The sequence below is a fragment of the Chelonoidis abingdonii genome, chromosome 2 (assembly GCF_003597395.2).
Source record: "Chelonoidis abingdonii isolate Lonesome George chromosome 2, CheloAbing_2.0, whole genome shotgun sequence".
NCBI lineage: Eukaryota > Metazoa > Chordata > Testudines > Testudinidae > Chelonoidis > Chelonoidis abingdonii.
Window position 1 is genome coordinate 203,847,461 of NC_133770.1, and position 26,434 is coordinate 203,873,894.

The 26,434-nt window shown below is 38.6% G+C and overlaps 1 protein-coding gene across 3 annotated transcripts in view; it reads left to right on the top strand.

Annotated features, from left to right (window-relative positions):
* CDH19 (cadherin 19) overlaps positions 1-26,434 on the top strand; it is a 199,816-nt gene that overhangs the window by 169,630 nt on the left and 3,752 nt on the right. For all 3 annotated transcript variants that reach the window (XM_032787283.2, XM_032787279.2, XM_032787280.2), the window contains 5 exons: positions 420-673; positions 3,315-3,451; positions 11,453-11,574; positions 20,457-20,574; positions 22,826-23,077. In XM_032787283.2, coding sequence (XP_032643174.1) covers positions 420-673; positions 3,315-3,451; positions 11,453-11,574; positions 20,457-20,574; positions 22,826-23,077 — 883 coding nt within the window. The remainder of the gene's footprint in view (positions 1-419; positions 674-3,314; positions 3,452-11,452; positions 11,575-20,456; positions 20,575-22,825; positions 23,078-26,434) is intronic.

The window sequence follows — 26,434 nt, forward strand, 5'->3', positions numbered from 1 at the left end:
CTCAGTTTGAACATCTGAAAGTTTATTAATTCCCTTTATTCTACATGAAAATTTATATGCTGTATTCTATAGTGTTAACTCTACATGTGAAATAAAGGCATTAAGTGAATAACCTACATTAAACATGTGACAAAGTAAAGTAAGGTATCCATTATAATACTATTAAATCATAACATCAGAGCAAACCAAGGAAATCAATCCTTAATAGTGAAAGCAAACTAAAGTAAGACACAGATTAATAATTAAACTGTTATTGCAATGTGTATATATGTGTGTGTAACTACTTTTAAAACATTCCCAATAGAAGTGTACAACTATTTCTTGTCTTTAATCTTACATCAGTCACTAATGTTTATTAATTTTCAAATTCTAAAAAAAAATAAAAGAAATATTCCACTTCCAACTTTGTTTGTCTACAGACAGTGGATTTTGAGAGCAAAAGGAGATACAGTGTTAGAGTAAAAGCTATTAACAGGCAAATGGATGACCATTTTATGAAAGAAGGGCCCTTTGAAGACACAACAATTATCAAGATCAGTGTGGAAGATGCTGATGAGCCTCCAGTTTTCACCTCACAAAACTATATGATGGAAATCGCTGAAGGGGCCACAAATGGCTCCTTTGTTGGTGTTATAACTGCCAGAGATCCGGACAATGCCAACAGTCCCATCAGGTACACACTGTAAAATGTAAATAGGTATGTTATGAGGAAGTGATTTAAAAACCAGGACTGAGATTTTCAAAAGGGCCTCAAGACTATTTAAGTGAGAAAAATTTCCAGGGGACTTTTTTCCATTCCACAGATCTATCCTTCACAAATGAACTAAAGTTCACCCACGTTGTGATAGCCTTAAAGCAAATAGTCTGGAATAGTAAAATGTCACTTCCTTCCCTCTGGGCTTAATCCTGACCCCTGCACAAAGCCTGAATAAATGGGTTTTGTAAATCAATTCTTCATACTACTCAGTGGATGGAAAAATAGATCAAACAGTGGCCCTGTAGAGGATATGGAGCAGCAGCAGAACTGTGGTGCCATGTCCACAGCTAAAACCTCAGGTCTGCAGTAGCACAGATGTCACTGTGTTCTGCATAATTGCTGATCCACTGGCTATGCCCCTATCCCTACTCCAGTCTGCTACCCAAAATTTCCTTTAGAGGGGGGCAGAGGGAAATATTGTTGTGCAGTGCTGTTTTAGACGTGGGTAGGAACAGTGTCCACTCCCACAGCCGGGATCGAGCCAGCTTTGTGTAACATATTTGTACCAGTTCCCTTCTCTTTCAGCTTTCAAGGCCTGATATTTTCCCCATAGTGAAATGTTGTAGTCAATGATTCTACAAACTATGTATTTCACAAAATAGTTTCACTGTATCTTACGGCAGGACACAATTGATTCATCTTTAGCATATGATTTATAATTAAAATAGCTTGTAGAGTCAGTTGACATCATTGAACACCACTTAATTTAGACAAACTAAGGTACAGGATAAACTAGTTTAGTGCACAATAATCCACTAGTATGGATTAAATTTTCAAGTTCTTAGTAGCTGAATACTCTATCATCATCTATGCTTCAATAGACTATAGATTTCCAAAATTTTTGTCTTTTTAAATACTAGTTTCCTGTTATATTGACTTATCCTGGGGTAAAATTAAGTTAACAAAGTATAACATGTACAGAATTTTTCAAAACGCTTGTTTTTTTTGCTTAGAGAATTATAGCATCTGTACCAAAACATGTAAATACTGTGAATATTTATAACATTTGTATAGTATATTTTTTCAAAATAAAATATTTCTCTAGGGGTTGCTCTGATGTACATGTGTATCTATTGCCCCAATCCAGCAATGTTTACGCAGGTTTATTGCACCATAGACTTCCTTTAAGATGGAACATTTCATTTCCCAGCATGCATTAATTATGATTTTAAAACATATATATGTATGTTCTGGGGAAAGTATATGCATATACAGCCAGTTATTCAATAACAACTCAGCTGTCAGTGTTTTCTTATCATACAAAAACAAAACAAAACAAAACCAGGCCTGATTGCTATTATGGACACCAGTTTGCAAACAGCAGTATATGTTATAATTAATAAAGTATATTTAAAACAAACAAAAGTCTGAAATCAGAAACAACAACAAGAAAAGATTGTGTGGGGAGGGGGGATGAGAGGATACTCTCAAATGAAGTATATTGGAAGCTGAGTTATAAATCCCTGAAATAAGAGTTTATAAAAGAGATATTGACAAACCTCTTGCTAAACTGAAGTGAACAGATGACAATCTATTATGGCAGTTATTGGATTTAATATTTTACTGATTTTCACACAGGCTACATGGTATCTTTTAATTTAAAGTTAGAGAGTCATCCAGCCACTGGCATTTAGTAAGGGCTATCAGAGAGGAGTCCTAAGCGTCAATTTGTAATACAAAGGCTTTATCAAGCAAAATGAAAGCTGGAGAACAAGACGGAATTGTTAAGTACGGGTATTCTGAACAGGACCAATGCAGACTTTCTGAGTTTGCGCAAATTTCACATCCAAGAAATAGCCACCTACTGTGCCTTATGAATAAAACCACACATTTAGTTTTATCTTTTTTTAAAAAAAAATCCAATAATTTAAAAATCTCTGTCACTCTAATTTATATATTTGACTTCACGCTCTGCTTTTTTCATAGTCACACATATGTGTCCAATGATAAGAATTTAACTATCATTCCACCTGCATTTTGTATGTGTGTATATGAACATGGCATGCAGAGCTTTTCAAATGATGGCTGTTGCGTTGGAGCTCCAAGTTGGGCTCGTTACAATCATTTCTCACTTTTGGATTTTGTACCTGGGGTTAGCAGACATCTTGTTATAGATAGTCAGATGCCTCTCTTTTTGCCTAATGCTCATTCCTTTGACATCATAACATGTCAGCAACGATAAAATAGATTTACTATTATACCTTTTCTTAGTTGCCAGTGTTATTCATTTCACAAGTGGCATTTTTGCTGTTTCTTTTCAACCAAGTCATTCACCTGCTGTGAGACCAACTTAGAAATAAGAATGAATAATGCATTTTAGATTCAGTTCACATTAATATAGATCTGAGGCATATTTAGTTTTATGAAAAGAAGAGCTTTGATCTTGGCAGCAGTGAATTTTAAATAAGTGTACGTTTTTCATAATTTCTAAGTTGCTGATGCACACATTTACATGTACATATGCACAGCTGTTTTCTCGACTGACAATAGCTTTATAAGTCCTTGTTTCAGATGGAACATTTCAGTATTAGGCAATCTCTTTACTTTTTTGGTGCAGGTATTCTATTGTCCACAGCACATATTTAAAGAGATTGTTCAGCATCAATGCACACAATGGAACAATCATTATAACTAAGCTTCTCGACCGAGAGACAGCTGCTTGGCACAACATAACTGTTACAGCCACAGAAATGAGTGAGTAAGAATTTAAGGAACACTATGTTTTATATCCTGCATGCACTTAGTGTAATTATTATCTGAACATCCCTTCTTTTAAATGGAGAATACATGCTACTTTCTCATTATATTGCTGTTTCTTGTTACATTAAGGAGTATTATTAAAATGATGAGTTCAGTGGAAGCAGGATGTTTTTGAGCTCCAAGGTCTTGTGCTCTTTCATAAAAGATGACCTTATAAAAAAAGAAGAAAAAGAAGAAATTGTAATGAGATGGAGACTCTAACACTTTCAAGTTATACTGAAACATATGAATTGCTCCCCCAGTGCAAGATCTTATGTTAAATTAGACCCTGGTTAATTTCACAGCAGATTTTTGACTAGTGTAAAATTAGCCAGGGTCTAATTTAACACCAGTCAGAAACCTGTATTTCAAATTAATGGTTAATGTCGGGCCTAAATCAGCTAGACTTCTCTACAGTGACAATTAAATCTGGAAAGCATCCTTTATATAGATTTCACCTGTCAGTTTTTTGTCTGAAAGTCAAATGCAAATTGCTTCTGTTTGTGCTTTCAGTTATCCAGCTGCCCTGTCTTTGGGACAACATTATGGAAAATGTTTACTTTCTAATTTGGAACTGGATATGACAAAATGTGTTTCTTCCTAGTTAAAATTAATCACATCATCCACAGGAAGAGAAAAGGTCAACAAAATAGGAGGATATCAATGGATCAGCTACTTATTGCCATGCATTTTTAACAACTAGCATGTGGTTCAGACATTGTGTCATATAAATTTGTTTTTTTATGATGACTATTTAGAAATATGAGTAAGACAAGGTGGTTAGGCAATATTTTTTATTGGACCAGCTTCTTTTCTCTGGTGACAGAGACAACCTTTAGAAATATGTTAGTCCAATATATTCCCCATAAGAAAGCATTCCCAGATATATATATAATATCAGAATAGTAGATGCAATAGTGTGCTTAATATAGTGAAGTTGGTAGCAATATTTACTGCAATCCTCATTTTATATTTTTGAATTGATAGCCTTTTTTGACTTCTTAGTTTATCTATGAGTTTTTAAACACAAATGTATTTTCTTTTTCACTTTGTTGGACAGCTAGCAGATGATATGGTGTAATGGAAAGCACCTCTAGGATATTTTTGTCATACCTTGAATAGGTCTATGGAAACATTGCAAGATGACTTCAGTCTAGGATTGTGACTTTTCTGTTTAGCTAAATATTAAAAAGGGAGAGAACCAGATGTTACAATTGAATAAATGTCTCCCGAACCAGAAGAAATGCCAAGAGATTCAATGTCAAGAAATATTAAGATATGTGTTGCAAGAGGAGGGAGTCCTTCTCATTTTGCTATATTTATTCTCCAGCTCTTTAATGATAATATGGTCACCATTTAATAAGATGATATCCAGAGGTATTAAAGGTGTTTCACATTGGTTTGGATATGCTTGAAGGTGATTTACTTTATCAATCAATAACATTGAACACCTGAAATATAATCATGTCTATCCTGTGTACTTAGCAATCTTTTCTTGAAAAACAAAGAAATTACAGGTGAAATTTTGGCTGCATTGATGCCAATGGCAAAACTACCATTGATGACAGTAGAACCCGGATTTCATCCCATATGGGCCATGTACGGTTACAGCCTCTTTGCACCAACCAGGTGGCATAAATCCAGCTTCAAATCCCATAAGTGTCCTGGCATCTGCACCATAGTCAGACCTCCATCGCCCACCATTTCTCAGTATAGGGGGCTGAGGGGCACAGGGACAAATTCCATGGCAATCTTCCACTGATGTAAGTTGCATTAAGGAGCGTGCATCAGTGGCACAACATATGGTTTGTATACTTGTGCCAGGTCTGACCTTGAGATTCTCAGAGCCAGAACCAGCTGCTTAATGACCCTGCCTCCATCGTGCGCTGAGTGGAGTTCCAACTCAACAGCGAATCAAGCCCAGTATTTTCTGTCTCTTGGTAGGTGTTAATCTGCCTACATAGAGTACACAATTCAAACCAGAAATAATAGCACCTAATAATACAAACAGAACAAGAAAATGTGAGTCACCAGACTGACTTGAAGGTGATTTGTTCATTCACAAAAGGAAGGTCATTAGGCGCCAAAATGTTTTCTGCCTCCTATTTCTGTCAATTGAAGTATAACTCTCCATCAAGTACTTCTGATGGTAACAGCTGACTGAAACATGGGACAACTTTGTCTCTAATTTGTTATTTCTTTGGATGTCCAGAGGTGTGGTTCACTACCAGCTCTAAGTAGTTACCAGTAAGAAATAGCAGAAAGGACCATTTGTCCTGAATAGTTCAGCACACCACACCTTTTATACCGAGCTTCAGAATTTTCTTTTGACTACAGAATTCACAGCACTCTTCAGCTCTTAAGCATGGAAGGTAAAAGATTTAACTCACCACTCCAGTTTTGTTTAATAAGTGTGATTTTTTTGATTAGCCTGTCAATTTATATATAGTTCTTTTATATTTTTACATTTTAGCATTACCATTCAATACTTCCTTCCTCCTCATCTCCACTAGGAAATGAGGTAGGAGAACACACAAGTCACAACCTGGCTCAGCCTAATCAAGTAAGTGATCTGATTTTTTTTTCCATTTAAATTTTATCTACAAGTGAGCTTATTGTGGGGAGGGAAATACTCACTGCCTTGTTTCTCTCTTTTTGTCTTAGGTTTCCAAGGAATTCTTTTCCCTGATGGTGCACTTTAATGATTTCTCCCAGCAATGTTCACATTTCACTACCTGATTCAATACACAGTATAATTATTTAGGTCAATGTTTTCAAAAATGGATGCTTATAGATATGCTCCTAAGTTCATAGGTAGGCCCCTAAATGCGTAGCCTGATTTTCAAAAAGGCTGAGTAACCAGCAGCTTCCACTGAAGTCAATAGGAGCTGCTGGGTGCTCAGTACTCCTAAAAGTCAAGCTATTCAGACTAAGTTTGGGCATCTTCCTATAATTCCAAATATATATATATTTCATTTAAATCACATTTCTATCTTTGAAACACTCTCCACTTCCTCCAGCCCAATACTCAGCGTGAAAACCTGGCCCTATAATAGTCAGTGGGAATTTTGCCATTGACTTCAGTCAGGCCAGGATTCCATCTGTAACATTTTCTTTGTTTCTCATTTTAATTAATGCTTTTAGCCCAACACTCTTCTGTTTGCTTCCTATTACACACGCACACGCACACGCACACACGCACACACACAACTTCACTCCTTCCAGTCTGATAAAAAATGCCACTCCCAACACATAGGGTGACTCCCGTCAGCCACAGCAACAGAGAAGATTCTGGGAAGTTCTACCAATATTGCTCTTCTCTTTCACACTATTTCTGGCTCTGGAAAGATTCTGGACAATAGTGGATGTCCTCTTTCAGCCATGGTGTGGTGCATCTCTGTGCTACTCTGAAGCAAGCCCATTCCCTCTGCATTTGCTTAATTGTTACAATCCATCACATACTACTCTTCCCAATTAATCAGCAGTGTCACAATTTTGTTTCACTCTCTTTCTTACAGCTTCTGTTAATAACAATAAATTACTTTGAAATCCTTTTTGGTTTACACAGTGATGTCTGAGGTACCTTTACTTGGTTATGTTGAGTATAAATGACTTATTGTTTTCCTTAGAGCCCTCTGTTTCTTCCCAAGTGCATATTCCTCTTGGCATCATGATTAGTCCTAGGCTTTTTTTTCTCCTACCTCTCACTTTGGATCGGCCTTTGAGAGTCCAGAATTCTTTAGTTCTCTGCACCTATTGGATAGGATTTTATCACTGAGGCAATCACATAATGTTAGCAAACTTTGTTTTGATTTCTGCATGATTTGGCCAGTTTGGTCTCCAATAATTACTGTTACAACCTTATTTTTTTTTCCTAAAGAACCTTCCTGGACACCAGCCACTCTGTTACTGTGAATCTCTGACTGTCTTGGAATCTAGTTGTCTCTCAGCTTTCTCTTTCCCTCCTGCAGACTGTGTTCTGCTTAGTAAATGTTCTGCTTACCGTATCATAGGAGCTGAGTAATATAGCTATGCTCAGATGCAGACATCCTCATTTTCTTGTGCAATGGATAAGTGGTGAGGCAAAAGGTGTGTCTTTCTGCATAGATATTGAAGCCTTTCCCTTGCCATGCAATGGTCTAGCCAAATGCCACCTGGCCAGTGCCTGGGAGTGCAGAAGCAACTCTGTTCCTCCTGCTACCTCAGGTAACATGCCCTGGACAGCTATTACACAGCTGTGACAAATAACTCAATAGTACAATATTTCCTCTCAAGAAAAAACTCTTCTGTTCTCTGAGGAAGGTGAGAACTAGCTAGCTAGTTCTGGCTAGCTGCCAAATTGCGATGTGGGATGGTGCTGGCCAAAAGCTCAGGGAAAAGTTGGGAACCTACCAGTAGAAACAGAGAAACACCTAAAAACACCCAAATGGAAGGGTAACTAACTGGGGAAAGAAAACAGGTGTGAATCGTAGTTCATGGCCAGGAGGAGCAAAATAAACTTCCCACACTCACATTTGCAGGCCAATGAGGTGCCCATGCAGCCTATAAATGGGTCAATCAGGCTCTGAGGGCAGGAACTAAAATCCCCCTACTCCACTCAAGCTCTGCCCATGAAGCTGTCAGGAGGGATGCGTGAGAGGCGCTGCTATTCCCTCCTAAGCTAGTCAGGAACTCAGAGATGTATTTCCTCTGCCATCCCAAGCAAATCTCCTCACCACATACCTGTAGCAAATACGGTGAGGGCTGCAGTGTCAAAATTGTTTTTAAGAATCATGATTAATTTTTCTATGCTTATATTATGTAAAAAAACTAGCCCAATCAATTTTATTAATGCATTTCTGATCAATTCTTATTAACATTAAGCATGAGAAATTTCATCTCAAAAAGAAATATTTCAAGAAAGATATGAAGGGGTTAATATAAAGAGTTATCATGAACTTTGATGCTTCCTATTAAGGCTTACCATATATCACCCCAGCTCCATTGGTTTAAATTGGGCTCTGCCTCTACTCACCAGTTACAAATCTGACCTGATTTATTTAAAGTTGTTATTTCTGATACCATTCCCTCTTGCAGAAGACTCAGAAGTCATCAGCTCAGATTCCAATGTTTTTTGTAAGAAACTAGTGCACTGCACATTTAAAAATTTGTTTGTTTGTTTGTTTGTTTTGCTGTTGATCTTTATGGTCCTTTTGACTCATTTTCCTGAGTAGAGGAAGCAGCCTGTTGGGAAGGCTAGTCAGCAGGCAGCTTATGCTAGCACCTAACAGTTTGCATTGTCAGCTACTGTGAAGGGTCTTTCCAATATCAATCATGCTATTTAGACAGACCAGGTTGTGCCATTCATTAACAAGAATGTACTACAATGGTTCTATTCACTGGAAAATATTATGCTTAAGCTCCTGATCCAATAAAGCACCTGGATTTAAGCACATTAGTATTCCTGTTGACTTCAGTGGGACTATTTATGTGCTCAAGTGCTTTGCTGTATTGGGGCCAAAGTGGGTATGTTTATTAGGGTGCCTGTGACATGTACGCTCTTGAGTATGTCTCTTTCTTTCAGTAGAGGTTTGATCCAGTAATGTGAAGAGTGCTTCCAAAAGTTGTTGATCAGCCTCAACTGCCCCACTCTTATTGACTATAGGAGACATTCTGTGAATCTTTTAATAAATGAGCAAGAATATTTCTAGATCTTATTTGCATACAGATTGTGTACCAATATAACTATTTTGATTAGGGTGTAATTTTTTTTAATGGAGTAGTTATACCAGTACCCTGTGACCCAGGAATTTCTTTGTGCCAACTGGGTGAGGGAATGGGAGGCAGGTCCATGGAGATTTACAGGGATCCCCTGGGTCAAATATGTGCACTATAATTCACAAAAGTATGGCATGTGAGATTTCTACTGAGAGCCAGTAGCTCACTGGGCATCATAATTATCTCAAAACAAATGTACAGATAATAGCTAATGACTTGGGTATCTATCCTGGAAATTATGTTCTCAGTGCCTTGGAGTTTAGGTAAACATGGTGACATGCCTCATACAAGTTCCTTCTAGGCAGAGGGTAACAGACACTATCTCACTGGTTGGGAATTGTGTATTGCCTGCTTCACATTATAGCTCTATTTACATATTGAGCTAAAATTTGAAGCAAGAGATTGTGAACTATACGAGAGAGGATATTTACAGGAAGATATAAAGCAGCAGGAGGAAATATTATTTACGAGTAAAGACAGTGGATTGTTGGAGTGTTTCAGGGGAGCAGAGGTACCCCTGGCATCTTTCACTGAGGAGGCAAACTGGCAGCACAACTTATCTCATGAATGGAAGATCAACCTTGGTTGAAAATCACTGCAAGGTCTTTAGGTGAGCATTCATCTGTAAAACATGAAAGTGGGAAATTAAATAAATCTAAGTTCCCGAATGTGAGTTATGATTTTATTTTATATGTAATCATCATTTGTTTCCAATATTTCTACTTGCTATCATTTGAATCTTTACTTTTTGTTAAATAAACTTTTGCTTGGTTTCACTATAAACATATCTAAGTGTTGTGTGTTAAGGAGTGCTGCGATCTAAGAGGAAAATTGGAAGCTGCTACTTTGGAAGCAGCAAATCTGTGAAGTCTGTTTCTAATGGACCAAGGCTTGAACACTCCAGGGAGATGCTCAGAGGAGTTGTTGCAAGCCTGTCACTAACCTATTTGGGGAAAGTAGAGCCTGCTTTGGTTAGGAGGGGAGTGCTTGTGTTTCCTCTGGCCAATGGAGTCAGGGAGCTGACACACGGCAGGAGCAGACAAAGCTTCCTCATGCTAAAGGCAAGTGGTAGCAAGGTGTCTCACAACCCTGGTTACCCCCAGGAAGCATCACAACCCACTAGTGTGGACACAGTTATAGATGTCCTATACAAGTGTAGTTAAATCCACTTTCCATACCAAAAAAAGGTATAAGTACAGTTACACCAGTATAACTGTATCCACACTAGGGCGGTTGTATCAATATAGTTAAAATGGTACAACATATGCATGTAGACAAGACCTAAGAGTTCATCTTTTTATATGTATGCATATTTTGAACAAAGCTGAATAAGAAGACAAAGGTGCTAGTTCGGGAAAGTTTGAAAATATTCAGGTTTCTGCACCCATCTGTGTGCTTGGAGGCTTGTGGATGTGTTGTTACCCTTGGGCCTCATTTCTCTAGAATAGTTTCTCAACCTGTAGACATGAACCAGAGGCTGGTGCATCCATCCTGATTGGTTTATGGCTAGAGCTGGTGGGTTATGTTTGAAACAGTGGGAATTTTGGTGAAATTTGTTTATGCCCAAACTTATGAAATGTCAAATAAGACCAGCTCTAATGGCATCCATGGTTCTAGTACTCTACCAGTGTTCTACATGGGCAAAGCCCTGTTACATTCTATGGAGCACTCTGCTAGTATAACTGTTGACCAGCTTGTAGTATCAGGTCCCATAGTTTCTTTTTAAAAAATAAATCAATTCATAATACAAATCCAACATTTAATATAGAAAGCATTGTGGATGATTAAAAACAGCTTTGAAGTTAATTGCCTTTTTTAAAAACATGGTGGTTTGTCGGAGGGTGTTTTTTAGTCAGTGAATTAACAGAATATAATATAAAATAATATAATAATTAATAAAGAGAGATTCTGCTTTACAATTTTAGCTGCTTCTCCAAATGACTTACAATATCAGAAATTCTTCTTGATTACAGCTACAATCTTATAATCAGAGGTGTTACCTTGCTAAAATAATTTTACAGCACAATGGATTGGAATACCCAATTTCGAGCAATATCTGTGGACATCAGTAAGGATTTCCTTCTCAGCTGAAGATTGTCATCACTTAAAAGAAAATTTGAATAGCCTCGTTTCTTGAAAATATGCAGTGGGTTAGACTGTAAATATTGATTCTTAAAATCCTTTTCTCCTTTTATTTAGGAAATCCAGAACAAGTTTCTGAAGTAACTGTGTATGTTCAAGTCCTTGATGTTAATGACCATGCTCCAGAATTTCCAGAACACTATGAGATTTATGTGTGTGAAAATGCAAGATCTGGACAGGTAGGAGACTGAAAATTTGTTGTGTAACCATATTGTTTCCCTTTATAGTGATCTAAGATATTTGGCATAGGGTATTGCTATTTGCTTTAACCCAGTTTATTTCAATATAACAAATACAGGGTAATAGTATAGAGTATAATATTTCTTTACAATAAGAGCAATAACCCTGGCAACCAAACAAGGAAACATAATCTTAGATAGGTAGAGAAGAAAACTGTTAAAAAAACACCACAATTTTAATACAGTTTAATGTCACAGAGACAAAATCCTATTGGGACTGAGATTCGCTGCAATTGCTTATACAATTTTGAGAGAATTATTCATAAGAACATAACATAAGAATGGGCATACTGGGTGAGACCAAAGGTCCATCTAGCCCAGTATCTGTCTACCGACAGTGACCAATGCCAGGTGCCCCAGAGGGAGTGAACCTAACAGGCAATGATCAAGTGTTCTTCTCCTGCCATTCATCTCCATCCTCTGACAAACAGAGGCTAGGGACACCATTTCTTACCCATCCTGGCTAATAGACATTTATGGACTTAACCACCATGAATTTATCCAGTTCTCTTTTAAACGCTGTTATAGTCCCAGCCTTCACAACCTCCTCAGGTAAGGAGTTCCACGAGTTAACTGTGCGGCTGCGTGAAGAAGAACTTCTTTTATTTGTTTTAAACTGCTGCCTCTAATTTCATTTGGTGACCTCTATTCTTGTGTTATGGGAATAAGTAAATAACTTTCCTTATCCACTTTCTCCACATCACTCATGATTTTATATACCTCTATCATATCCCCCGTTAGTCTCCTCTTTCCAAGCTGAGAGTTCTTAGTCTCTAATCTTTCCTCAATAGGGACGTCTCCAAACCCCTAATCATTTTAGTTGCCCTTTCTGAACCTTTTCTAGTGCCAGTATATCTTTTTGAGATGAGGAGACCACATCTGTAATCAGTATTCGAGATGTGGGCGTACCATGGATTTACATAAGGGCAGTGATATATTCTCCGTCTTATTTCATCCCCTTTTTAATGATCCTAACATCCGTTTGCTTTTTGACCGCATTGCGTACTGCATGGGCATCTTCGAAGAACTGTCCACGATGACTCCAAGATCTTTTCCTGACTGTTCACTGTAAATTAGCCCCAAATTTCATATTGTTTTAATCATAGTGGGTATTTTCCAATGTGCATATGTAACATTTGTCCACATTAAATTCCATTTGCCATTGTTGCCCAATCACTTAGTTTGTGAGATCTTTTTGAAGTTCTTCACAGTCTACTTTGGTCTTAACTATCTTGAGCAGTTTAGTATAATCTGCAAACTTTGCCACCTCACTATTATCCTTTCTCGGATCATTATGAATAAATTGAATGAGGATTGTCCTAGACTGACCCCTGGGACACCTCTCTCCATTCTGAGAATTTACCATTAATTCCTACCCTTTGTTCCCTATTTTTTAACCAGCTCTCAATCCATGAAAGGACCTTCCCTTTTATCCCATCACAGCTTAATTTACGTTAGAGCCTTTGGTGAGGGAACTTGTCAAAGGTTTTCTGGAAATCTAAGTATACTATGTCCACTGGATCCCCCTTGTCCACATGTTTGTTGACGTGTAGAAGGGTGAGACCAGGGCTCAACCCTCCCTGCGGGCGGAGGGGATCCACACCGGCTCACCACCCTCTGTCGGCCCAGGGTCTGCCCCTTGCTTCAGGGCTGTACAGCGTCACAGAATCACTTGGGACTCTGACGCTCTGCTGCAGGCCTCAGCAAACAAACACAGTTAATAGGTAGCTCAGGCCCTCTGCCGCAGGGCTGAGCAAACAAGCAAACAGTCTAGAAGCCCAGGCCCTGGGGAGGGTGGGGCAATCAGCAATTCAGGTGCACAAAGCTTGGGCCCTGGCCCAGGGCGGGGCAACAAGAAGCTCAGGGCCCAGGCCCTTTAGGAGGGGTTGAGCCAACAAACACCAGGAATGGCCTCCTCAGCCCAGGGAGGAGTCTGCCACCGTTGAAGAGGTGGCAGGGGGAACGCAGGCCCTCCAACTCCACTGCGTTCCAGCCTGGGGCCCTAGCAGCGGTTAACACCACAGACGGTCAGTGGGGGATCCTGACCGAAACACACTGACATCGGCTCAGGTGAGTCTGCAGCCTGACTGGAGTTGGCTGTCCCTGGGCCACTTCCAATCTCCCCCTCACTGGGTACCTGCCATCCGCCAACATCGTCCGGTGGGTCCCAGACCATTGGTTCCTCAAGATACCGGGCATCGGGGAGGTCCATTCCATTCCTCTGGGTATTGGGAGGTCCCAGCCCCTCCTCGGGGTACCGGGCTTGGGGAAGCTTAGACAGCTCCTCTAAAGGCCGGGTGTCGGGGAGCTCAGGCAGCTCCTCTGGGTACCGGGCATGGGGTAGGTTAGGCCCAGCAGGAGCTCGGGCACCAGCATCTGTCTTCTCTGGCAGCCTCTCCCCAACTGAGCACTGGGGCTGGCCTTGACTTCCGGGGGGCGGGAACAGGCGGTGGTGGCTCCGCCCGTTGCCGTGCCTGTTCTGCCCTGTTCCTCTCAGGTGCGGCGGGGAGTGAGGCCTTGTCGCTACATGACCCCTTCAAAGAACTCTAATAGATTAGTAAGACATGATTTCCCTTTACAGAAACCATGTTGACTACTGTTCAACAGGTTTTTTTTTGCTATCTGTCTAACAATTCTATTCTTAACTATTGTTTCGACTAATTTGCCTGGTACTGACGTTAGACTTACAGGTCTGTAATTGCCGGGATCACCTCTAGAGCCTTTTTTAAATATTGGCGTTACATTAGCTAACTTCCAGTCAATGGGTTCAGAAGCCAATTTAAAGGACAGGTTACAAATCTTAGTTAATAGTTCCTCAACTTCACATTTAAGTTCTTTCAGAACTCTTGGGTAAATGCCATCTGGTCCCGGAGACTTGTTAATGTTGAGTTTATCAATTAATTCCAAGATCTCCTCTAGTTACACTTTAATCTGTGACAGTTCCTCAGATTTGTCACCTACAAAAGCCAGCTCAGGTTTGGGAATCTCCCTAATGTCTTCAGCCGTGATGACTGAAGCATAGAATCCATTTAGTTTCTCTGCAATGACTATCATCTTTAAGCACTCCTTTTGTATTTTGATCATCAAGGGGCCCCACTGGTTGTTTAGCAGGCTTCCTGCTTCTGATGTACTTAAAAAACATTTTGTTATTACCTTTGGAGTTCTTGGCTAGCCGTTCCTCAAACTCCTCTTTGGTTTTTCTTATTATGCTCTTGCACTTTATTTGGCAGTGTTTATGCTCCTTTCTATTTGCCTATTCATTGTCTTTTGGAATACAGTTAGGTCTAAATCTTTAATTATGCACCCTGATCAAAAGCCTATTGAAGTAAATTGAAGTCCTTCAGGTCCTGTTAGCATATTTTAATGCTTTAAATGAAAATGCAATGATAGCACTGTAGTAAATAATATAATTTACAAACAAAGATTTATATGATCAATAATTTTTCATTTGCTCATAATTCAAAATGACATTTGTTTCCTTTTCTGAAGTTACTATTGTTGCATAATAATGTTGTGTGCCGATGAATTGCTGTTGTGTTCTGCCTCAAAGATTACTTCTTTTCAGGAGTAAGTGAAGAAATCTCTGAATTTACATATAATTTTTACAGTGCTTTGGAATCCTCTAGGAAAAAAGGCACTGCAGAAAACAATACACAATAATGAGTGAAATCTCACCACACCTATCTGAAATAGGAAAATAGTATTTGCCATATTTTACAGATGGGAAACTATAGAACAGATTTGTTAAGTCACTTGCTCAACACCAAACACTCTTGGAAGGAATAATACAAAATTGTTACTGAAATGCATAATTATCACAGTCCATGATTATGATGTTTTACTTAGTTTAATGATATAAAAAAAGAGATTGTTATGGTTTATGTGTAATAGATATTTTACCTTCCTTTACTTTTAATAGATTGTTTTTGTAGGCTTTCCAGACAGACAGAACACTGAAATTAGTGGAAATCATCTGAAAAGCTTGACAATAAAAATGAATGTAAAAGAAGATGGATATTTTTGGCTATGGTCCAAATCCATCCATCAGGTTTTGAGTGGATTTTTCATTATCCGTTTTATGTTATAGTTCTGCACCTTCCTATAATCCACACATCAACTGCATCGTAGCCAGGAAGGCAGCTTCCTTTTGCACATTGAGAAATCACTTTCACTGCAATACCAGTATTAAATCCATTACTTTCAAAATAATGAGCATGAAAGATGCTATATAAAATAATACTATCCTATTATAACTATTTCTAGAATCAGATCTAATAGAACAATATTAGTAAACCATGTGACTGCTGGATTCTCTTTGGATCTCTTTGACCTTACAACTATATATATAAATCATAGGCTCATCCGTTTTAGGAACTTGTTGACCACACTGACAGTTTTTCTTTATTGCTTTTACTACAGTAGTTACAAACTCTGTTGAATTCTATACCAAAATCTATAGAAATTGCCAGTAAGCAAAATGGACCAAATACATCCCTGGTATAAGACCACAGATGTCATACCAAGAGTGAATTGGGCCCAGCAAGTCTTACTTACTGGGCATTAATGAATTGACTCTAGCTCAAAACTGCAGCTTGAGAGCCTTAAATGTACTACATCAAATGACTTTCTGGGATAGGGTAAGTGATTTGAGAATCCAGAATGTGTCCAGTTAGATGTGACTCCTAGTCTTTCTTCATATCAGGCAAGAAGCAGATTTCAGCTGAAGACAAGCTGCACTGAGTTCACCTACATTTTGAATTAGTGCTGTCTTCTCGAATGTATGTTTGTTTTGCATGAATTCCTATAATTTTATGATCACATATGAACTGACTTTGATGTTGTAGTTTACTTTGCAATTTTACGTACTTGATCCAAAAGCAGAGACTATGTAATCTTCACTTTGAATTAGAGATCAGAAAAAGCCATGTATTTACCCAACTACTTAGCATATAATAAAATAGCCAGCAGTTACAGTGCAAATGAAGAAAATTTATGTGACGTTAGCTCCCTATAAAATGAATTGTTGCACACACACACACAACCCCTCACAAAGAATACCAAATTGTATATAGAAATGGATGTACATAATTCAGGTTGAAAGTGAACAGTTTGCAAAAATAGACAATTCCAAACAAGCCATGTTTTAAAAGAATGTTTGAAATCAGGAGAGAGAAATTAATGGGTAAGACCACATTTATTATTTTACCTTGGTATGTCTATTGATCATGTAGAAGTAGCACATAAAGAACAGTGATAAGAAAACAGGGAGGAAGAGAAATGGGGATATCCCTAACTGCATCTGCTGATCCCCGGGAATCCAGCTTCTGGTATTCTGAGACGGTGTGTACTATGGAGCAAGTTGCCGTATTGTAATTATGGTTAGCTAAAGCGCGAGCTTTTCCTGACCACATAGTTGAGGCTGATCTGGTAGAGTGTGCTCATAGAAGAGTTGTGCAAAAGTGGAAATTTCAATGAATTTTAAGGATGAAACTTGTGAATAATTTCAAACAATGAATACAGTGGATAACTGGTTGTGAACATTTAGCAAAATTTCTGGCAGGCCCATGGTTTACCCAGACTGACAGCTTCATCTACCTCTGACAAATTTGGCAAAAAAAGAGCTGAACTTTTGTGTAAAGAATCAGTGGGCTTGGCCACTCAACGGAAAACCCCAAACCACATCTCTGGGGGAACAAATAATGGATACATTTCAGTTTAAAAACAAATGCACATTTTCAAATTGGCTGCTAGAATATTAGAGCTTCCAGATTAATGAGCCTCGAAGTAACACAATTCATGGCAATTAGATTTAAATCCAATCAGCTAATACAACCTTATAAAAGCAATACCTAAGCTAATACAACCTTATAAAAGCAATACCTAACCTCCTTATCTTTTTTTTTTCCTCACATCAAACAGACAGGCTTTGTAGACCTTGATTCACAAGCAGTTAGTGCAGAACTTCTCAAACTGTGACGTGGCCTTTACTGCACTGAGGTGCCAGCCTGTCCCAGGTTAGATGCAAACAAGTCTAGGGAGACAGAAAAAAAAATATTTTTCCATCCTGGATCATTTTTACTTCACATTTAGAAAAATCAGAGATGTCTGTGCACTCACAATCCTTTATAGACTTATATGGTTGATGCTGATTCCTAGTAGAAATGATCCAATAAGAAATAAAGATTAAAACATTTCCCTGCCTATATGTTGACAGTATTCCTTCAGTTCTAGGATGAAACTCACAAGGTACATGCATATGCTTAGAATAGTCATAAAGAGGCAGGTTTCCCATTTACCCCCACCCCTTTTTTCCTCTCCTTTTTTTTAAAAAGCACAGACATAAACAAGGACAAAGTTAGCCTGTTGTTATTCCAGACTGAAAATTAACTAGTCTAAGTAGTATTAATTTTGATTAGTTATAACTGATACTGTGTGGAAAAAATATATATACAGATAAATAATGTATAAATAAATGTGTGTATTTATTAGCTATCTATACATGAATTAATAGTGAAATAGCAAACCAGCTCCATTGATTTGAAACTGCAGATATTTTGAGAATTCCAAACATGATGGATTTGTAATGTTTTGGTTCCTGATTAGATGGCTATGTTACTAATCAGCACAATGCAATTGCAAATTGAGAGTATCACAACCAAATATATAATGAATAGTTTGTGTGATGTTGCTAATCTTCAATGAGCTCCACGTGACCAAACTACATTGTCTTTGTGGAGATCATTGCTGCATCAGTATCTCGGTTAGCTATATGGTTAGCCAATCATGGAACGGAAAGAATGCCATATGACATGATAAGTAACCAATAAAGCACACATTGCTAATTATGAGGTACCAATTTTGCAATCAAATAGTCAAACATTGAGGCTCAACTTTCATTTTTCTTGAAACTCACATTAGTAAAGTTCAAAAATCGATGGAAAATGACCATGCAGCTGCCATGAACAAAACCAAATTGTAATTTGCTTTTGAATTTAGGCAAATATTTGCTGAATACACACAGCTATACAGTTTTGTCAGTTATAGGCATTACCATCAAAACTGCTGAAATAGCCGCTTTAGTATTGAGTACATGATAGAATAGCACGGGAAGCTGGACCATGGCTTCCTGTCCTGTACTGGTAATGTGCATAAGCAAAGGGCTTCATTCTCTAGTGCTGTCAATATTGCACTGTCTGTGACAATTACATTCACTTTTCAAAAGATAATCTTGCATCTATTCTCATAGCACTGTTGAGGGAGCAGCTTTCCCTGCTATGATTGGGGCTAGTTTTCAGTCCCAGCCTTTCTGCATGTTTGAATCACCCAGGATACTCTCTAGTTCTGAGAAAAGAGGAAACATGTAGAGGACATCCTTTTGTCTGATATGGGAGACATCCCATGCATTAGCAATTGGTGCTCTAGCTCTGCCACAATAAGGCCACATAAGACTTCTCTCTCCATGGGATCTTTACACAGATGGAAGATGGCTTGCTCACATGAACAAGAGGGAGTGGCAAGAATATGGGGCACCCGCAACAGCAGCATATCCTGTTGCTTTCACAATTGCATCTTACATTCCTTAAGTATCATGGCAGAAAAGGCAGATGATGTGATACTCCCATGATTATTATCTTGCTTAAAAGGAAATGATATTTATGTTTGCTTAGAACTTTGAGTGGAAAAATATTTGTTTGTGGGGAGATTTTCAAAGCTAAATGGCAGTTAGGTGCCATTGGCTAAGTGCCATTTGTGACTTTGAAAATCTCCACGGTAGCACCCAAAACAGTGAGAGTCTCAGCTTCACTGTGTTCAGTGGGAGTTAAGTGTACTCAGACTCCTGGAGGCTCAAATCCATATACGACATGAAGAAATAGTGACTGATAAAATAGAGTCACGTTATTCAAAATGGACATGACATTTTCCAAAGTATCAAAGATTCAGGTCTGGATTTTTGGTTTGGATCCTTATCCAATTAAAACATACTTTCAAGAAAGTAGTCTCTGCTAATGAAAGAAACAAATTGGCTTTTGTAGAGCTCTGTGAAGATCTTCGTGGAATGTTGCACTTGATGATGCATGATTCACTGAACTGATAATAATGATAAATATTTGCTCTTTGCAAGCAGAAATATTGCTCATTATATTAACTTCAACTTGGTTGTTTGTTCATAAAGATGGAAGATATTATTTTCAGTGCTAAGATGTTAATTTTGACTTTGTTCTCTTGCAAATGACAATCTGCTTTGACACATTTGTAAATAAAGCCTATTTTGTTTTCTTGAAAACCGAAACAAAAACTTCCACAATCAGTCTATCATAATTTCCAGAATTAACAATTCAGCCCATGGATTTGTCACTATCTCTCACTTACTGCCACTATAATACATCAGTTGAATGATGCTGCTGTGTTTGTGGGCTGGAAGGAAATAGCTTTTGCACTGGAGGGTTGGTTCAAATGGAGAATGATATACTTTTCACCTTGCGGGAAAAAGGAAAGGGCAAAATATTTTATATAGGATTCTTGTTTGCATATGAAAACTTTATTTACCCTTTACATTTTATATTCTGGAAGCTATTTACATTATCCTAGGTCTTTAATGCTTACCTCCCTCAAAATCAGCATAAAATCAAGTGGCATAATGTCAGGACACTAAAAATACATTAGAAAACCAATAACCTCAACAAGATTGCAATTATACACATTTATTTGCAGCAGAATTTGTAGCCTCAGCAATTCATTATAATGTCTGACATATATTGTGTTAAAAGAAAGTAAATCGTGTTTATTCTTAAACAGTCATGTATGTCAATGCTTGTTTGCAGCTAATCCAGACCATCAGTGCAGTGGATAAAGATGATTCAGTAGAAGGCCATCATTTTTACTTCACTCTGGCTCAGGAGGCCACAAGCAACTCAAATTTTACTGTCAGAGATAATCAAGGTAGTGTCATTCATGTAGCTTTTTAAAAATCTCTTCATGAAAGATTCATGCTTTAATAGTGCTCACATCACCATTTTTGTATACTTGTCCACCCATATAGAGAAATGTTTGGTGTTAAGTTTGAAATAGGGCAAAAGAGTTATCATGAGCAAATTTTAATAATAATAATAATTCAATAACCTCGTGTAGAATAGTTCTTTTAGAATCCAAATAACTTTAATCAACAAAAGACAGTATTACAGAAGGGAGAAAAGTACTTAGCACAAAATCAAGAAAAAGAGATTTCTATTACTTAATAGATAGTTAAATATAGCATGTGTTATGGGACATAACTTTAACTCCTAAATTATCACATGTTGGTGTTAAGGGAGAAAAAAAAGAATGTTTTGCAAATAAAATAGAGAAATGCTGTTAATAAGGGTCCACTCCTTTACGCAGTTCAGCAAAAATAGAATTATAAACAGAAGTACAATTCACAATTATGTAGCTTTGCATCCTGTTACATTTAAAACTGTATGCATTGATTACTGATATGATATGAATGATTTCTCTGCATATCTTAATGCTGGACCATTTTGGTATTGATCCAGATGCTTTAAAAGAATGGTCACCAATCGAAACTAATCTGAAGGGAAAACTTAAGTTTAACAGCTGGTGATATTACAGGAAAGATGACCTGTCAAAGTCAGTCTTCTGAGACTTAGAAGAGCTTTTTTAAACTCAACTAAAATACACATTGCTTATATTAGCTTTGCTAATTATTTTAATGTTCTGGCTAGGTGAATAAATCAATGGGACTAACTTTTGGAAAGTTCACTCTATAGGAAAATAGTTCTCTTAATGTCTCCAAAAGGAAAGGCAATGTTTTAATATGTATTTAAATTCCTGGTTCTCATTTACCTCTGACCCACTGCCAGGTGGTGGAATGCTATGTAGCGTTGCCAACTTTCTAATCGCACAGAACCAAACACCCCTGCCTCCAGCCGCACATTTTTTCCAACAAGCTACACAGTTAAAGTGTTTCTAAGCCAATGTTTCTCAAACTGGGGTTGCCACTTGTGTAGGGAAAGCCCCTGGGAGGACAGGCTGGTTTCTTTACCTGCCCCGTCCGCAGGTCCGGCTGATCGCGGCTCCCACTGGCTATGGTTCACTGCTGCAGGCCAATGGGAGCTGCTGGAAGCAGTGCAGGCTGAGGGACTTACTGGCCACCACTTCCAGCAGCTCCCATTGGCCTGCAGCAGTGAACCACGGCCAGTGGGAGCTGCGATTGGCTGGACCTGCGGACGGGACAGGTAAACAAACTGGCTGTCCTCCTAGGGGCTTTCCCTACACCCCAGTTTGAGAAAAACTATTCTAAGCTGAAATGTTCCCTGGCCAAAGTAGCAGGAGCACACTTGGCTCCTGTTTTGAGGTTGTGGATGCTCACAGCCAAGTTTTTCTGTCTCCCCCTGCACACACATCTATCAGAAAGCCGTCCTTTGAATGTTGAACCTTTTGATTAGCCAGTTATACAATATGCTCTATAAGCAGCTGGATAGGATGGCAGCTGGTTGCATGGGTCCATTTCAAAGAATCAGTTAGAATATGGGCTAGGTGTTTTTTTTCCCCCTTTTGGGTTTGAACATTAAAACAAAGTCTGCCATCACTTCTGGAGTACTTTCATTGAAGTAAATAGAGTTACTCTGGATCTACTGATGTAACAGAGCAGAATTTGCCCTCCCCTGGTTACATAACCAACACACACAGACATGCGGACAAACAAAACTGAATGTTTGTGTGTGGGGGTGGGCAGGGTTGTTCATTTGTTTTGCATACTTCATTGAAAAGCTGGTTTTACAAAACAAAAACTGGGGCTTGTTTTGATGAACCATATCAATATTCCAAAGTACAGAAGGTTTGGATAAATAGCTTTGTATTAGGCCCATGTATATATTAAGTTACTAAAAAAATATGCTGTATAAACAGTCATGAGTTGTCCCTGGAAGCTGATTTGCATGGTACATTGTAACTGATGCTTTTTTAATCTATCAAAACTGAAATGCCTATCCCGCTCAGAACACCTTGCATTTTACCTGGTTTTGCTGACACACATTTAAATCAGTATATTTCTCCCCACACTTTTCTTTCCTCTCCAATGACATGCACCTTTTCAGAATGTCATTAATTGCAAATAAGGATAAGTTACTAGCCAGGTTTTTTTTATTTATTTGTTAAAGTGACAAATATCTGATACAGATACTTCATCTTCTAGATAACACGGCTGGAATTTTTACAGCAAAAAATGGCTTCAGTCGACAAGAGCAGTTTGCTTTCTTCATGCCAGTCCTAATTGTGGACAATGGAACCCCTTCACTTACCAGCACAAACACCCTAACTGTCAGCGTCTGTGATTGTGATACTGAAGCTAGTGCCCAGTCTTGTCGATTTGGAGCTTTCATGTCTTCCATGGGTCTCAGCATAGGAGCATTAGTTGCAGTTTTGGCCTGCATACTAGTAATATTAGGTAAGAAAAAATATTTGTGTGTCCTACTGCCTTCTGCTTTATGCTAGACTTGATCATTTGAATAGAGGTTCCTTGGATTGGCTGAGCTATTTAAGCTGTTATATTTATTGTGTTTCACTGATTACAAATCAAATAGGTTTGGTTTACAAATAAAAAAAAAAAAAAAAAAGGTCTTTGTAACTTCCAACCCTGAAAATCTGGCCAAAGTGTAGGTGTGTTCCTGTATGCACATCTATCATCAGCTGTCATGAAGATGTGGAAGGCTAAAATCTTGTCTTAGCACACCTAAAACTAAAGCAGAATTTAGCCTTACTGTTGAAATTTAGCTGACAGGTCTACTGATGATGCATGAGAAGGAATAGAATCCAATTCTCTCCACCATAACTGTGTGGTTCTCTAGAGCTAAGATAATTTGTTACTGTTTCTTTTTATTTATTTTTGTTGTAAAAGAGGCAGCTATGACTCTGAATACAAACAGTTGATCTGTTGAATAATAAAGTGACAAATTTACATAGTCACTTCTTCAAATACAACGACTCTTATGCTACTCGCTCCTCTTTTCTTCCCCCACCCCACCAGGGTTGATACAAATTTGAGAAGCACAGTGCTAGGCTTGTTGTCACATATACAGTGTGTGCACCTAAAATGTTTCCTCCATTTAGATGGATTCTACTACTTTGAGATATATTCCCTATAAATATAGGGATAGGGTATGAGTTAACCCCTTATGCCTGCACAGGGATGAAAGTTCAAGCAAGAAGCTTCTGTTTTGGCATTGCTATGAAAGTACTGCTCACAATAGCAGGCTCTGCACTCCTTGCACTCTGTGAGTAGAAACTGTTTGCTTCTGCTCACTCCTCAGCCCAACCCCATTCAGAGTAGAGCTAAAGCATAAGGGGAACCAATCTGGTCCATCCAAACTTTCAATGTGAGTTTGAGCAAGACTCAAATCCAGACATCCAGATTGTAGTCCAAGTGCCTTAACTCACAGGTTGTCAAATTGTGATGTCATCTGCCCCCAAACATGCCTGGCCCTGCTCCACAAACACTGCATCAAGAAGCTTCCATTTTGGTCTACAAAATAGAGGCCTTCACACAGCATAACCTTTCAAGGTCCCTTCCAGTTCTGTGAGATAAGTATATCTCCATATAATAATAATTAATAATACGGTGCATGCGAGGTCATGTTGTGCAGAGGTTCCCATTTTGTAGATCAGAATGGCAGCCTTGCAGTATGACCTAGCATATATGTGTGTGAGGTCACATTGTGCAGAGACCACCATTTTGTAGAGCAAAACAATATCCTCTTGGTGCAGCATTTGTGGAGCAGGTTCAGACACGTTGGCTATGTGGAGATTGCTGCACAGACACCAATTTGGCCATTTGCACTATGCAGCTGTACAAGTATCCATTTGAGGGACTTGAATGCAGAAAATCCTTATCTGTGGTAGCAGCCTCATCAAGAGAGACTCCTCTCTGCTTGAACTAGTAGGAACCTGTGCTAGCCTTTTCTTAGATGGGAATCTGCACTAAGGCAAAGTCCATATCTTTCATGCCACCCTGAGTACTCTTGTAATTTGAGGATAAAGAATCATTTTGCTGTCCTAGTATCACCAAGCAGGGCCTTCCTAAAATCCTGGCTTCATTTGCTGAAAAGTGAATTCCTCTTTCAGATTTGTGGTAAGAGGCACACAGAGGATTCCTTTTTTACCCAGAGTATCTGCTTCAGCCTCCAGCAGTGAATCTTATGGTGCAGTTATGAACAAAAAAGTCCAAGAAACGTGCTTGAAAATATGATGAGGCTTTCTTTGATTATGACTTCACCAGTGATTTCATCAAGACAGACAAAAGGCCAAAATGCCTGCTATAACACGGTGCCACCTAGTGAAAACATGAAGCCTAATAAGCTTAAACAACACTTCACAAGGAACACAGAAAAACGAAGGTTATTTTTTCAGTGTCAGAAAGAAGAACTTTCACATCAACAACTGCAATTCAAGAGAGCCGTGTCCATCTCTGACCATGCTCAAAAGGCATCATTTGTGTTGAGTTACCACACTGCACAGGCCAAGCAGCTTCATACAATTGGAAACACTTTGATTTTGCCAGCCACAATTGATGCGATGAACATGATGTTTGGGGAAACTAAAGCAAACAAGCTCAAAGCCATACCACTCTCCAACACAGTGAAGCAAAGGATCAAAGTGACAGTAGCAGATCAATCAAACACAGATGGAGTATCTGAAAAACACAGAGTCTTTTGCTCTTCAAGTTGATGTGAGCATTGAGAGTTGTGATGCACACTTCTTGGCTTTTGTGAAATACATGTGATGGTACATTTTTTGAAGACATTCTGTTCTTCCTCTTCCTGGACACAAGATGGTTCAATTTGCTACATAGCTACATGCAAAACAAAAATTTACAGTGTGATTGCTTGGTGGGCTTTTGCACAGATGGAGCTCTGTCTATGGCAAGCCACAAAGCAGGTGTGCATGCCTTGGTAGAGAAGCTCCATTTGCTGTGTCAACTAACTGCACAATTCAAAGAGAAACTGGCATCTAAAGCTCTGAGTCCAGAGCTATGTGATGTTTTGCAGCAGGTCTCATCTATTGTGAACTACATCAAGACTCAGCCTCTTCACATGTGTCTCTTTGCAAACCTGTGTGAAGAAATGGAATCTGATCATGATGTGTTGTTCTTCAACAGTGAAGCTTGTTGGCTCTTGAGAGGAAAAGTACTGGGATGATTTTTTGAACTGAGAGACAAGCTGCGTGCCTATGTAATGGATTGCAAAAAATACTGAGTTCATTGATTTTTCTGGGTGACCAAAGGAAGATATGCCTTTTGGCCTATGTCACAGACTTATTTTGGAAACTGAATGAATTGAATACATGTCTGCAAGGAAAGAACACCACATCCTTCAACTGAGTGATCACAACACAGGAGTCAAAGAAAATTGTTTTCTGGAAGAATAATTTGCTGAAGACAAGCTATGAATCCTTCCTGAAGCTTTGCAAGGTCCTGGGTGACACAGGTGATGGCTGAAGGACCAGTTTGTATCCTTTTTCCCCTGACTTGGACATGACAAAGTATGATTAGGTATGAAGCCCCTTTCAGTGCAAGACTGATGCCGTTGGTTTGCCAGCAGCTGAAATCAAAGAGCTCAGAAATTTCCTGTGATCGATTCCTGCAAGGAACATATACTTAATGTTCTTTCCCAGAGAGCTGTGTCAATGTCATGAGATAAAAGGGAAGGTCCTCTTATTGACCTTTAACTGGTTAATAGATAGGAAACAAAGGGTAGGAATAAATGGTCAAGTTTCAGAATGGAGAGAGGAAAATAGTTATGTCCCCTAT